A 14342-nucleotide genomic window follows, 5' to 3' on the forward strand; every position below is an offset into this window, starting at 1 on the left:
AAATCATTAATATATATCGTAAATAGCTGGGGTCCCAGCACTGAACCTTGCGGTACCCCACTAGTCACTGCCTGCCATTCTGAAAAGGACCCGTTTACTCCTACTCTTTGAAGATCTATTTCTTCCGTTATTTAATTCTGTTTTTACACAAATGTAACCAAAATCCATTGGTCTGTTTTCACAAGAAATGAACACTTGACATTTGAATTTTTAAGACACCCTTCAGAGTTTGTGCTATATAGGCAGTGAAAAAGATCACGTACATTACAATGCTTGGTTTAGTGATATGTTGACATGCCAGGAATGATCAGGCAACAGAAGTTAAATCATACTCAACATCACAGGCGAGCCAACTGTCGGCTCTTTGAGCCTGTTCTGCTATGCCCCAAGATTATGACTGATCTTCCACCTCAGACCCTTGATTCCCTTAACAATCCAGAAATCTGCTCACCTCCGTTTTAAATGAACTCAATGACTGCCTCCAGAGACATCTGGGCAAGAGAATGCCAAAGATTCATCAGCCTTCTACTGAAGACGCTTCTCAAAGAAACATAGAAAAATAGATGCAGGCGTAGCACTACCATTCAATATGATCATGGCTGATCATTTAAAATCAGTACCTGTTCCTGCTTTTTCCCCATATCGCTTGATTCCTTTAGCCCTAAGAGCTAAATCTAATTCTCTCTTGAAAACATCCAGTGAATTGGCCTCCACTACATTATGTGGCAGAGAATTCCACAGATTCACATCCCTTTTCCTCAAACAGTGGCCCCTGGTTGTGGGCTCCACAGCCCGACTTCATCCAGTGAGACTTCTATGCATTTCAATGAGGTTGCCTCTCGATTGCCTGAACTGCAGAGAATTCAGTGTCAGTCAACTCCATCTCTCTTCATGCAGCGAGTTCACCATCCCCAGAACCAGTCGAGAGAATCTTCACAGAACAGTCTCCATGGCAAGCATCTCCCATTTCATGCAAGGAGGCAAATAAGGCCATGGCACATTGCCTCCATCCATGCAGTGGAACCCGATTCCCATTGTCTTGCAACTCCTTGCATTGAATGTCCTCGCCATTAAAATAATGTGGGAGCCAATTTCCTATTGCTGCCCAACATCACAAGAATATATGTCCCCCCTCGCCCCCCATTACTCATTAGAAATGGAATGGAAACAAGTTGTTTTCCCTGAGTGTCACACCAAAGTAGCTTGGGTAAATAACACTGCTTATGGGGAAACTGGGCAGCCAGGTGGCTCGGCTGTTAGAGCTGCTGCCTCGCATCTCCAGCAAGCCATGTTCAATCCTGACCTCTGGTATCATTTGTGTGGAGTTTACACATTCCCACTGTGACTGCTTGGGTTTTCCGCCGGGTGTCCCAGTTCCAGTTCCTTCCAATAACCCCCGAAAACATGCGGATTAGTAATTAATTGACCACCGTACGTTGGCCCCAGTGTGTCGGTGAGTGATTGCTAATGAGAATGCAGGGAAGACAAAATGGAATAGAGTAGGGTTAGTAGAAACCAGGTGGTCTCCGGGTTGAAGGTTCTGCCTCCGTGCTGTACCTCTATGTCCCTGACAAGAGGCATAAATCTACGAAAATCCCAGAGGAGGGAGAACTAGCAACTCTTCCCACTGGATGAAGTGCAGTCAAACAGGAGAGACAAGTTGAATGGGAAGCTGGATAAACAAGGAGAGGCAGGAGGAATCAATGTAATGCCTAATTAGGAACAAGGAACAGGAGGAGACTCTTGGTCCCCCAAACTTGTCCTTTCATTCAGGGACATCATGGTTGTTTTGTGACATAAATCAAGACCCACATCAGGGGGGTGGCACAGTGGCGCAGCAGTAGAGTTGCTGCCTTACAGCGTCAGAGACCCTGGTTAGATCCTGAATACAGGTGCTGTCTGTATGGAGTTTGTATGTTCTCCTTGTGACCACGTGGGTTTTATCCGGGTACTCCGGTTTCCTCCCACACTCCAAAGACGTGGAGGTTTGTAGATTAATTGGTTTCTGTAAATTGTAAATTGTCCCTAGTGTGTTGAATAGTGCTAGTGTACGGGGGTGAATCCTCGCCCGCTTGGACTTGCTGGGCTGAAGGGTTTGTTTCCACGCTGTATCTCTGAAGTCTAAACTCTGGTATAAAGATAAGAACATTACTGAAGCGTTTCTGTGCTTCTAATTCAATGTGATGCAATCACTCTAACAACATGGTCAATATTGTAGAGAAATGCAAGAACTGCCAAATGAGCAGAGATGTGTAACCATCCATCAATAATATGCAATGAAACACTCCATAATATTGTGGCTGCAGCAAAACTGGAGATAAAAACAGCAAATTGTGCAGCAGATCAAATATCATCAGTGGAGCGAACTCATGGGGCATCACCCAGAGAGAGCAGATAGTATCAATGCCTTCAGGAATTGCTGAGGGGATTCTGAAGATACATTACAAATGCAGCAACCCAAAAAAACAAAGCAACTCACATATCCTCATTCTTTTTTTAAGCCGATTTAATTTAAAAACAACATGAAGTGGCAATGCATAATCATTGGAGTAGAATTTCCTTTCCAAGAATAAATTAGATTAATTCATGCTGTTCGATGCTACAGGCAACTCCTCCTCATGTCTCAAAGCAAATCAAATGAAAATAACAGTGTAGTTGCCCAAGAGAATATTTTCCACAGATTACAGCAAGTTAACTTATTCTGTTCCTGACCTCGTAATGCGAGTGTCTTCATTTTGCTTCACCATCTCATCCTACACTTAAATTACAAATGTCACATGCAAAGCTTTGATTTGATAGTTCATTCAGGAAGTCTTACTGAAATTATACAGAATTTTGTTGACTCTACACCAAGAGTACAACAGCTCAGATTTCCTTCCACAAATCTCTCTGCTTCTTTTCTCCTTTACGTTTTCCATTTACACTTCCCTTTGCATTTGACTCTTTGAGTACCTGCCCCCATATCTTGCAGCATGGTTTAGGGTAAGTATGTTTATTGGCCAAGTATTCACATACAAGGAATTTGCCTTAGTGCTCCGCCCACAAGTAACATGACATACAGTGACAGTTACAAATGACTCAGGAAACACTAAACATTAATAATAATAAAACATTAATAATAAAACACCATTGATCCAGCATGTGAACTAACAAAATACCAGATCAAAGGGAGGCTACAGATTTTTGGCTGTTGAGTAGAGCAACTAATCGTGGATAAAAACTGTTTTTATGTCTGGCTGTGGCAGCTTCGACAGTCTGGAGTCACCTTCCAGAGGGAAGTGATTCGAAGAGTTTGTGGCCAGGGTGAGAGGGGTCAGAGATGATCTTGCCCGCTCGCTTCCTGGCCCTTGCAGTGTACTGTTCATCAAAAATCTCCATTGTCAATACGTTTGGACACTGAAGATTTTTTTTAAACTACACTGAAGGAGATGTATAAATGCAAGTCACAGAGGGCCGTGGATTTATTTTTAAAATCCTAGCTGCAAGAGAACCAAGCACAACCTCCCCGCGTTTCCCCAGATCCGCTCCTCACTCACATGCCCCAATATACCTGTAGGTAGGCAGGAGCCCTGCCCTGCGGCTTGTTTACATCCACAGCCACGAGCTGCCAGCCACCAGCGGCGTCTTCATGGAACATCTGCAGCGACAAGAAAATACCAATCACCACAGAGCCACTGAAAATCCCTGCAGGGCATAGATTCAACAACCGTTAACATTATCTATGTGCAGGACTATTAAGAGCATGGAAGATGCAATCATCTTCTGGAATGGTCCCAGGGATGAGGGGCACCAGTTCTATGGGGACATTGGAGAATTTGGCATGGTGCTCTCAGAACAAAGAAGGTTAAGGGGAGATTTAAATCAAGGAGGATTCTTGGAGGGAATACCCTGGAGGGATTGTCAGCAGTTAAACCAAGGCTCCATGAGTGGAAAACATCTCATGGTACTACTCTGGAGAGCTTCAAGAAGATGAGATGTGAGATGATGGCCCGATGTTCATCAGTGGGGTCACGGCCAAGCGATGGGTATGGAGACATGTCCAAGAACATCTGGCCTCAGTATGGGATTACAAGTAACATTAGCAAATTTGCAGGTGACACAAAGCTGGGTGGCAGTGTGAACTGTGAGGAGGATGCTGTGAGAATGCAGGGTGACTTGGACAGGTTGGGTGAGTGGGCAGATGCAGTTTAATGTGGATAAATTTGAGGTTATCCACTTTGGTAGCAAAAACAGGAAGGCAGATTATTATCTAAATGGTGTCAAGTTAGGAAAAGGGGAAGTACAACGGGATCTGGGGGTCCTTGTTCATCAGTCAATGAAAGTAAGCATGAGGGTACAGCAGGCAGTGAAGAAACGAATGGCATGTTGGCCTTTATTACAAGAGGAGTTGAATATAGGATCAAAGAGGTCCTTCTACAGTTGTACAGGACCCTAGTGAGACCACACCTGGAGTATTGTGTCCAGTTTTGGTCTCTAAATTTGAGGAAGGACATTATTGCTATTGAGGGAGTGCAGCGTAGGTTCACAAGGTTAATTCCCGGGATGGCGGGACTGTCATATGCTGAGAGAATGGAACGACTGGGCTTGCATACTCTGGAATTTAGAAGGATGAGAGGCGATCTTATTGAAACATATAAGATCATTAAGGGTTTGGACAGGCTAGAGGCAGGAAACATGTTCCCGATGTTGGGGGAGTCCAGAACCAGGGGCCACAGTTTAAGAATAAGGGGTAAGCCATTTAGAATGGAGGTGAGGAAACACTTTTTCACACTGAGTTGTGAGTCTATGGAATTCTCTGCCTCAGAGGGCGGTGGAGGCCGGTTCTCTGGATACTTTCAAGAAAGAGCTAGATTGGGCTCTTAAAAATAGCGGGGTGAGGAGATACGGGGAGAAGGCAGGAATGGGGTACTGATGGTGGATGATCAGCCATGATCACATTGAATGGCGGTACTGGCTCGAAGGGCCGAATGGCCTAAACCTGCACCTATTGTCTATTGTCTATGATAAAGAAGAACCAGAGTCTCCCTCCCCCCTTCCCTCCCACCCAGGCCGCACTAATGGGAATGGAGGTGTAAAGGGTATAGATGAGGCGATGGGGGGCAAGTAATTGGAAGTAATTGAAGTGATGAAGAGTGTGCGAGTTGTCCCAGATATATGTGGGAAGGGACTGGATGAGGAGGTGGGGGGTGGTTCGAGGTAAATCAAGGGATTTGGAGATGTGTTCAGCAGGGCAGAAGCAACAAGGGCAGGTTGGAAGAGGTGCTAGGAGAAGTGTTGAGTATCAGCAGTGTACATGTTTGAAGCTGGTGCTGTTTTTCAGAAGGTGCTACCAAGCGGTGGGAGTTGATGACTGGAAGGACCAAAACACTCCAGATGCAATGCCAGTAATGGCAAGAGGAATTGGTGAAACTGTAACCACAATCCAATGGAAAAAAATAACTTGGTGATCCACTTTACAAGGTAACATTGGGTGATGGTTGATTGTTAGTTGGTCTACCACAGTGCTGGTCAATAAACATCCAAGTCATTCACACTTACTACAAACAGCCAGTGTTCCAGGACTGGTCCTTGTGGGGCACCACTTGCTTCAGGTGACCAGTTGGTAAAATAACACTATCATTACCCTCTGCATCCTATTGCCGAGACAATTTTGGATCCAATGCAGGCAATGTCCAAGTTTACCCAAGTTTGCTCTCTCCCAGGCTTAAAACAGCTAGTTATTGACCACTGTGATAGACCAACTAACAATCACCCATCACCCAAAGCTATCTTGTGAAGTACATCACCTAATTCTTATCTTTTCCTTTGGCTCTCGATTACGTATCTTCTGCACTCTGAGCCGAGGCAGGGTCCCAATCTGAAATATCGACCACCCTTTCCCACCACAAACGCTACCTGGTCTGCCACGTTCCTCCAGCAGTTTTTTTGCTCCAGATTCCAGCTTCTGCAGTCTCTTGTACGTCCATTTCAAAGTACCTAATTCTTCCCTTCAAATCCTTCTACCACCTGATCATACCCTGTCACTCTAACCCCACGAAACTCCGACATTGACAACCTCATCCAGTTTTAGATGTTATAGTATCACCGATTTTAATCACCTTGCCATTGGCAGCCAAGCCTTCAACAGATGTTTTGGATCATGACCGTCAGAACCATTCCAACATCTGTAGTCTCCTGTGCCTCCATAAAAACCCCTCACACACTTTTTGTTCAATTTTTGTTTGGTATGTACAAATTAGCAGCATGTAAAGGCCATTCAGTTGCTCAAGCCTGCCCCACTCTTCAGTAAGATCATAGCTCATCCTAGACCAGGTAACCTTCTGTTGGTAATCTCCAAAGATAGATACAAAAAGCTGGAGTAACTCAGCAGGACAGGCAGCATCTCTGGTGAGAAGGAATGGGTGACGTTTCGGGTCGAGACTTCTTTCAGACCCATACCCATGGGCATTTTGCTCTGTTTATGGAATATATATATTTCCTGAATGATCTGGGGGGGCATTTGGCCCTTCAAGTCTATGCTAGTTTACAGAGAATTCCCATTTGCCACCGATTTTCTCTGTAATCTACACAAAGACGAGTCGTTCCTTGGTTCTCCGAGGACAACATTACCTGCGTTGTGGTGGTAGATGTGGTACTGCTCCGTGGACCCCACATCTGCTGAAACTGGACTCTTATTTCTGCAAATGTCTCAATGATTACAGCAATGAACACATTCTGGAAAAAAGGAAAGGAAACCTGTGAATAGCCAAAGGCAATCCTTCACGAGAGCAGCCTTGGGAAAACACACCAGGCCAAAGTCTGCTGAATGACATTACTTATTCTCTCACTACTTCTTGCCCCAGATGTTGCCCGAATATATATGGGGTTATGAGCTTAAAATTTAAGCCTAGTTATTTAGGGATGATACTGGATTTTTCACAAGAAAAAGAGTGGCATAGGAGAGAACAGGCCTCCTTAAAGGTCAGCTTATGGGCCCGTCCTACTTAGGCAACTTTTTAGGCGATTGCAGGAGACTATACAGTCGTCACATGGTCGCCACATATTCGCGGGTAGTTGCCGGGGAGTTGCCTTCATGGCCGTGAGGAGTTCCTGCATAATGGGTACTAGTCGCGGTCTCATTATGGTCGCCGTGAATATTTCAACATGTGGAAAAATTAGCGGTGACTAGAATGAAGCCGCCATGGAGAGTACAGAGAATTCTCGTGCTGTAGGTGGGTCGCCAGGAGGTCCGAGTGGGTTGCCAGGAGGTCGAAGGTTCTTGTAGGTTGTAGCCGGTGCTGACCGGTGAATTTAATTGGCTCATTGGGAAAAAAAAACCCGTAAGCAGTAGTTTTCAGAACCAAGGATAACCGACTAATGTTAATGTCCGCCGAGCTTCACAGCCGTGTATCTCTGGCCTTTTAAAAGTTGCCTGGCTTCTTAAAAGTTATCTCCACTCTTTCTCCCTCCTCTTCCCCTCCCTCAAAGGACTTACCGTACACTAGCCGTCTTAATTACAGCGCTAACCTTCCTGTTCATCGCGGTGTGTGTCTGTATAACCGTGGCTTTTTTCAGACAGCGCTCCACCCGCTCTCCCTGTCCCCGCCTGCATAATGGGCTGGTGGAGAAAGGTGTGTGTGTGTGTGCGCGCGCGTGTGTGCGTGTGTGTGTGACTCTGACAGTCGCCGTTCCAGTTGCCGGTTTATCAGGCGACTGCCGGCAACTTGACAGTCGCCTGAAAAATCGCCTAAGTGGGACAGGCCCATTAGCGGTCTATGTGTGGAGCCATAGGAGGTGAGAGAGATTTTTAATGGATATTTCTCATCAGTTTTTACTGTGGAGAATATTAAGGAGGCTAAGGAAATTAGCTATTCTGTCTTGGACCATATACAAATGTCCACAGTTGAGGTATAGGTGGTTTTAAAGCACATTATAAAGGATAAATCTCCAGGCTCTGACCAAGTGCATCCTCGGTCCATTTTGGAAGCTAGGGAAGAAATTGTCGAAGCCCTTCAGAGATATTGGCATCATCTTTAGGCACAGGTAAAGTTCTGAAGACTGGTGGTGGCCAATGTTGTACCATTATTTATCAAAGGCAAGCCAGGAAACTGCATGCAAATGAGTCTGATATCAGTGGAGTTACTGGAGAGGATTCTGAGGGACAGGACCTACCAGCATTTGGACAGACAAGGATTGATCAAGGGTAGACAACATGGGAAATTGTGCCTCCCAAATGTTTAGAGTTTTTTTTGAAGAGGAGACTAAGAAGATTGATGAAGGCAGTGCAGTGGATATTGTCTATATGGACTTCAGCAGGTCTTCGACAGGGTTCCACACACATGTAGTAGGTGAGAACATTGTACAGCACAGTAATGGGCCATTTAATGATTGTGCTGAACATGATGCCTAGTTCAACTGATCTCATCTCTCTGTACATGACCATATCCTTTCATTTCCTGCACTTCCATATGCCTATTTAAAAGCCTGTTAAATGGCACAATCGTATCTGTCTCCACAAACCACCCCTGGCAATGCGTTCCAGAAACCTATCGGTGTAAATAGACTTGCCTCGCACATCTCCATTAAACATGCCCCCTCTCACCATGCCCTCTAGCGTTGGACATTTCTACCCTGGGGAAAGTCTTCTGTCTACCCTACCGATGTCTCTCATAATTACGTACAGTATGCAATTATCAAGACTCTCCTCAACCTCTGATGTTTCATAGAAAACAATCCGTCTATCCAAACTCTGCCTGTAAAGGGCCTGTCCCACGAGCATGCGACCTGCATGCGGCAAGCGCGACCAAACCGGAAGTGGGGGCCGCGCGGAGGTCGAGTGAGTGACGTGAAGTTCGAGCGAAGTCTGCGGGAAGTTCGCGCGTGACGTACGGCGTCAAGACGCTGCGCACGCCTGTCGAGGTGGTGCGTACGGCGTCAAGACGCTGCGCACGCCTGTCGAGGCGGTGCGTACGGCGTCGAGGCGACTGCAGGCCAGCAGGCTGTTGCCCCGCGGAATTTTTGAACATGGTCAGTTTTTCCTAGCCCCACGCGATGTCGGGACCAGCTCCGCACAACTCCATACGGCTCCGGCGATCGGTTGGACCGGCCCCGCGAGGTCGTACGGCTCAGGCGACCACGTTAGGCATGGAGTCGCATGCTCGTTGGACAGGCCCTTACCTGAAACACTCTAATCCAGACAGCACTCTGAAAAACCTCCTCTGCATCCTCTCCAAAGCTGACCACATCTTTCCTGTAATGGGGCAACCAGATCTGCATGCAATATTCCAAATGTGGACAAACCAAAGTCCTATTAAGCTGCATCATGATTTCCTGACTCTTATATTCAATGCCCCTGTGGATAAGATGTGTCACAGGGCTGTTTCTGTGCTCTATCAGTGTTGGAGCTTCTACCCTCAAAAGCTAGGGACGAAGGGTCAGCTAAACAATTAGGAAAAAAAATAACTAGTAGATATTTATGCTCAGAGTCCCTCCAGTTTTCTCCCAAAATAACAAAGCACACTCAGATGTGCACGTAATTATCAAGGCTGCTGCCTGATTATAAAGATTAATTGTGAGGCAATCTATCAGAGTTTTAATTTCACTTCTGAATAACAAACAGGAAGTCAATATTTCTGAATAAGAGAGTGGAATATTCTTTTATTTTGTAAGTATTAATGACATGAGTTAAGATTCTAATTGCGTTCAGTTCCTGTGTTGGCCTGTCTTTCTGTGACTTCTTCGTCCTACAACCTTCATATCTCCGCTTCCCACCAACCTGCACCCATCAGTGGCCACCCATCACATGGCACCCTGGTCAACATACCAAAGAGTTTACCCAAAAACACTATTCTCAATGTGAGGCGGTGAAGGGATGAGAAGGTGGGAGAGAACGCAGTGTGTGTTTGACTCTACAATCTCAGACTCATCTCGGTAATTGAGTCAGACTAGAGTCAAGTTTGAGCTGGAGTCAAATTGGTTTCCATCACTACCAGTGTTGGGCAAATGCTCTGAGCACAATGTTGCCTGGAGCCAGCATGTCTGATCTGGACTCTTGAGTCCCAGAGAACTCATCTCTCATCCCACAATCACCTCCCCCCCCCCACCCCCCCCCCCCCCCCCCCCACCCCCGCCTTGACAATGAATTGCCATGGAGATCCTTCCTCACTGAACCATGGTCACATTACAGTGGGCATGGAAATGAGAAACAGTGGGTTACCCAGAGCACCCCCCCCCCCCACCTTCCCCTTGGAGATCACAGCCCCCAACCAAAAACACAACCCTCTTGTGTACGAGCATTGAGCTGGAAGTACCTTAACCAGCCAGGCAAGAAAGAAGATCAAGGTGATGAAATAGAAGTAGGATCGCCAGCGAGGAAAGCTGTCAATGGCCCGGTACATGAAGAAAACCCAGCCTTCCTGTGAGGCAGCCTCGTAAACCGTGAAGATGCTGGTGCCTGATGACAAGAGACAAAAATCACTGTCAGACTTCCAAAGACACAGAAATAAATTCAGGGAATAAGTTCAAACATTCATCGCTCTGAGTGCAATGTATACTCCATTATGGAAAATCTCACAGGTTGCGTGACTGGATGGATTTGCTGAAAGTCTTTAAAATTAACAATTTGGATGAAAGTATTGGTGGTACGATCAGAAAGTTTGCAGACTTCACACAAATTGGTGGTATAGTGGACAATGAAGAAGGTTGTCTAAGGTTACAACAGGTTATAGATACATTGGGAAAGTAGGCAAAGAAACGGTAGATGGCATTTAACTTGGACAATTGGAAAATTATGCAATTTGGAAGTTAAATCAGGCCAGCACACACAAAAAATGGCAAGGTCCTTGAGAGGTTTGTTGAACAGAGAGACCTTGGGGTAAAAGTATACAGTTCACCCAACGTGTCAACACAAGTAGTCAGTGTGGCGAAGAAGCATATGGCGCGTTTGCCTTCATCAGACAAGGCATTGAATATAAGAGATGGGACGTCATGTGATAATTGTACAAAATTCTGGCTCTGCCGCTCTTGGAGTATCGTATGCAGTTCTGGTGCAGAGAAGATTCATGATATGGTCTGCATTGGAGGGCTTGAGTTACAAGGAATGATTGCATAGTCTGGGACATTTCCTTGGAGAAAGGGAAGCCATGAGGTGGCATGATAGAGGTATATAAAATCATGTGTCATAGATTGGGAAGATACCCAGTCTGTTCCCCATGGTAGGGTGTCAAAAAAAGAGGGCTTATTCTGCACTATGCAACTCTACAGCTACTTGCCATGTGGGAGAAACTAAATAGCACAGGGGGAAATCCCATCGCAGTCACAAGGAGATCGTGCAAACTCCACACAGACATAAAGTGTCAGGATTAAACTGGAGCTGAGGTGGAAGCTCTACTGGCTATGTCACTCGGCAAGCTTCAGGTTTACAAAAGACCATAGAAATATGGCATAAAACCAGGGAGGGATTTTGAAAACATTTTTTTTTTTTTACATTGATGGAACAAAAAAAAAAACACTTATGCAAAGCAGGAGGAGGCCATTCAGTCCATCAGGTCTCCGGCTATTCTTACTCTCCTACTCTTTCCCCCTCTATAATTCTACTAAAATGTCTCTGTGTGTCACATTGTTGGTGTAAGCTCTCATTGAATCATCTTCCGTTGGTCTTTTAGGCAGCGTGTTCTCGAGCACAACTAACTTCATCTATAGACATTAATTAATCGGTACTTAGGTTTATTTTCCCTCCTCTAGCTTGCTAGGTTAAAGGTTTTGAATATTTTTGGATACTCTCCACCTGTCACATTAAGCCAACGGGTGTCAACAGCTCTGTGTCGAGCTCTGCTTCTGAGGCAGTGTGGTAGAATTTCAGAAGCAGGATGAAGCCCGTAATCATTTACAGTGCATTCAGAAAGTATTCAGACCCCTTCACTTTTTCCACATTTTGTTACATTACAGCCTTATTTTAAAATTGATTAAATTCTTTTTTTTTTAATCGTCAATCTACGCAGAATACCCCAGAATGAAGAAGTAAAAACAGGTGTTTAGAAATTTTTGCAAAGTAATTAAAAATAAATAACTGGAATATCATATTTACATAAATATTCAGACCCTTTGCTAGGACATTCAAAATTGAGCTTAGCTTCATCCTGTTTCCATTGATTATCCTCGAGATGTTTCTGCAACTTGATTGGAGTCCACCAGTGATAAATTAAATTGATGACATGAACATAATTTTGAAAGGCACACACCTGTCTATATAAGGTTCCACAGTTGACAGTGCATGTCAGGGCTAAAACCAAGCCATGAAGACGAAGGAATTGTCCGTAGACCTCCGAGACAGGATTGGGTCGAGACACAGATCTGGGGAAGGATATAAAAAGATTTCTGCAGCATTGCAGATCCCGAAGAGAACAGTGGCCTCCGTCATTCTTAAATGGAAGAACTTTGGAACCACCAGGACTATGAAGTGTCTATGAATAGCTGGCTGCCCAGCCAAACTGAGCATTCGGGGGAGAAAGGCCTTGGTCAGGGAGGTGACCAAGAACCCGATGGTTACTCTGACAGAGCTCCAGAGTTCCTCTGTGGAGATGGGAGAATCTTCCAGAAGGACAACTATATCTGCAGCACTCCACCAATCAGGCCTTTATGGTAGAATGGCCAGACGGAAACCACTCATCAGTTAAAGGCACATGACAGCCCGCTTGGAGTTTGCCAAAAGGCATGAGAAATAAGATTCGCTGGTCTGATGAAACCAAGATTGAACTCTTTGGCCTGAATGCCAGGCATCACATCTGGAGTAAACCAGGCACTGCTCATCACCTGGCTAATACCATACCAACAGTGAAGCATGGTGGTGGCAGCATCATGCTGTGGGGATATTTTTCAGCGGCAGGAACTGGGAGACTAGTCAGGATCAAGGGAAAGATAAATGGAGCAAAGTACAGAGAGATCCTTGATGAAAACCTGCTCCAGAGCATTCTGGACATCAGGCTGGGGCGGAGGTTCACCTTCCAACAGGACAACGACCCTAAGCACACAGCCAAGGCAACGGAGGAGTGGCTTCATGACAAGTCTATGAATGTCCTTGAGTGACCCAGCCAGAGCCCGGACGAACCCGATCTAACGCTCCCCATCCAACCTGACAGAGCTTGAGAGGACCTGCAGAGAAGAATGGGAAAAATGTAGTCTCTTCAGATGCCTGGACCCTAAAGGGCCTGTCCCACTTGGGCCGTCACTTACGCGACAGGCCGGTAGTGACGGTCGCGCGACGGTCCCGTGCGTCATCATGCGCCCGCACGGCCATCTGGAGCGCGTGACGTCATTTGAAGATAGACACAAAATGCAGGAGTAACTCAGCGTGACCGGCAGCATCTCTGTTGAGAAGGAATGGATGATGTTTCAGGTCGAGACCATACTTCAGTCTGAAAGAAGGGTCTTGACTCGAAACATCACCCATTCCTTCTCTCCAGAGATGCTGCCGGTCCCGCTGAGTTACTCCAGCTTTTTGTGTCCATCTTCAATCTTCTTGGCCCCGCTCTGGGATTAGGAGTGGGGGCGGATCTGGATCCGCAAAGGTCATGAGCCCCAGGCCGAGTTCGACGGTCGTTTGCCTGCTTCTGCTGCTGTTGGAGGTGAGACGTTGCGTCGCGCCAGGGTCTTGGGCCTGTCCCACTTTGGCCGTCAGTTACGCGACAGGCCGGTGGACGAAGTCCACACTCCTCCACACCACTCTACGCCTGTCCCCGTGCTACCCACATGCTACCCACGCGCTACCCACATGCTAGCAGGTCTCGTAAATGGCGCGCAAAAGACAGCCAAGTGGGACAGGCCCTTAACTCCACTAATTACCACGTCCTGCCCTCCACACACACACCGACCCACTTACAGCTGCTCTTGTATGGATTAGGCTTTGCTCTTTAGCAATGAAGAACTTGTCTGTTTGGCTGCATTGAATTTGCGCTTCAATGCGAGTTGTTTACCAGATGACAGCAGACAACTGAAATCTTAAGAATATCATAAACTATAAATATCGGCTTCCCCATATAGAAATTTAATTGTGCAGTTAGATTAAATTTAATCATGGCAACACAATGCTCTTTTATAAACCATTGTTGCCAAGTTATGGGTGACATTCTCGGGGAACTGGCTGTTGCCAGTAGGACACCTTGATGCAACATTGGGTTCAGAACTTACTCAGCTCAGTTTCTCTTCACAGGAGGTAGACACAAAATGCTGAGTAACTCAGCGGAAGAGGCCGCATCTCTGGAGAAGCAATAGGTGACGTTTCGGGTCGAGACCTTTCTTCAGTCTGAAGAAGGGTCTCGACCCTAAACGTCCCCGTTCCTTCTCTCTAGAGATGCTGCCTGTCCCGC

The 14342-nt window shown here is 46.0% G+C and overlaps 1 protein-coding gene across 2 annotated transcripts in view; it reads right to left on the reverse strand.

The window, feature by feature from the left end:
* Nucleotides 1–14342, reverse strand: part of nalcn (sodium leak channel, non-selective) — a 183908-nt gene that overhangs the window by 140286 nt on the left and 29280 nt on the right. For both annotated transcript variants that reach the window (XM_033023102.1, XM_033023101.1), the window contains exons 8-10: nt 10290–10432; nt 6610–6714; nt 3551–3637 (exon numbers count right to left, since the gene is read on the reverse strand). In XM_033023102.1, the coding sequence (XP_032878993.1) occupies nt 3551–3637; nt 6610–6714; nt 10290–10432 (335 nt within the window). The remainder of the gene's footprint in view (nt 1–3550; nt 3638–6609; nt 6715–10289; nt 10433–14342) is intronic.

Source organism: Amblyraja radiata, chromosome 6, assembly GCF_010909765.2.
Source record: "Amblyraja radiata isolate CabotCenter1 chromosome 6, sAmbRad1.1.pri, whole genome shotgun sequence".
Taxonomy (NCBI): domain Eukaryota; kingdom Metazoa; phylum Chordata; class Chondrichthyes; order Rajiformes; family Rajidae; genus Amblyraja; species Amblyraja radiata.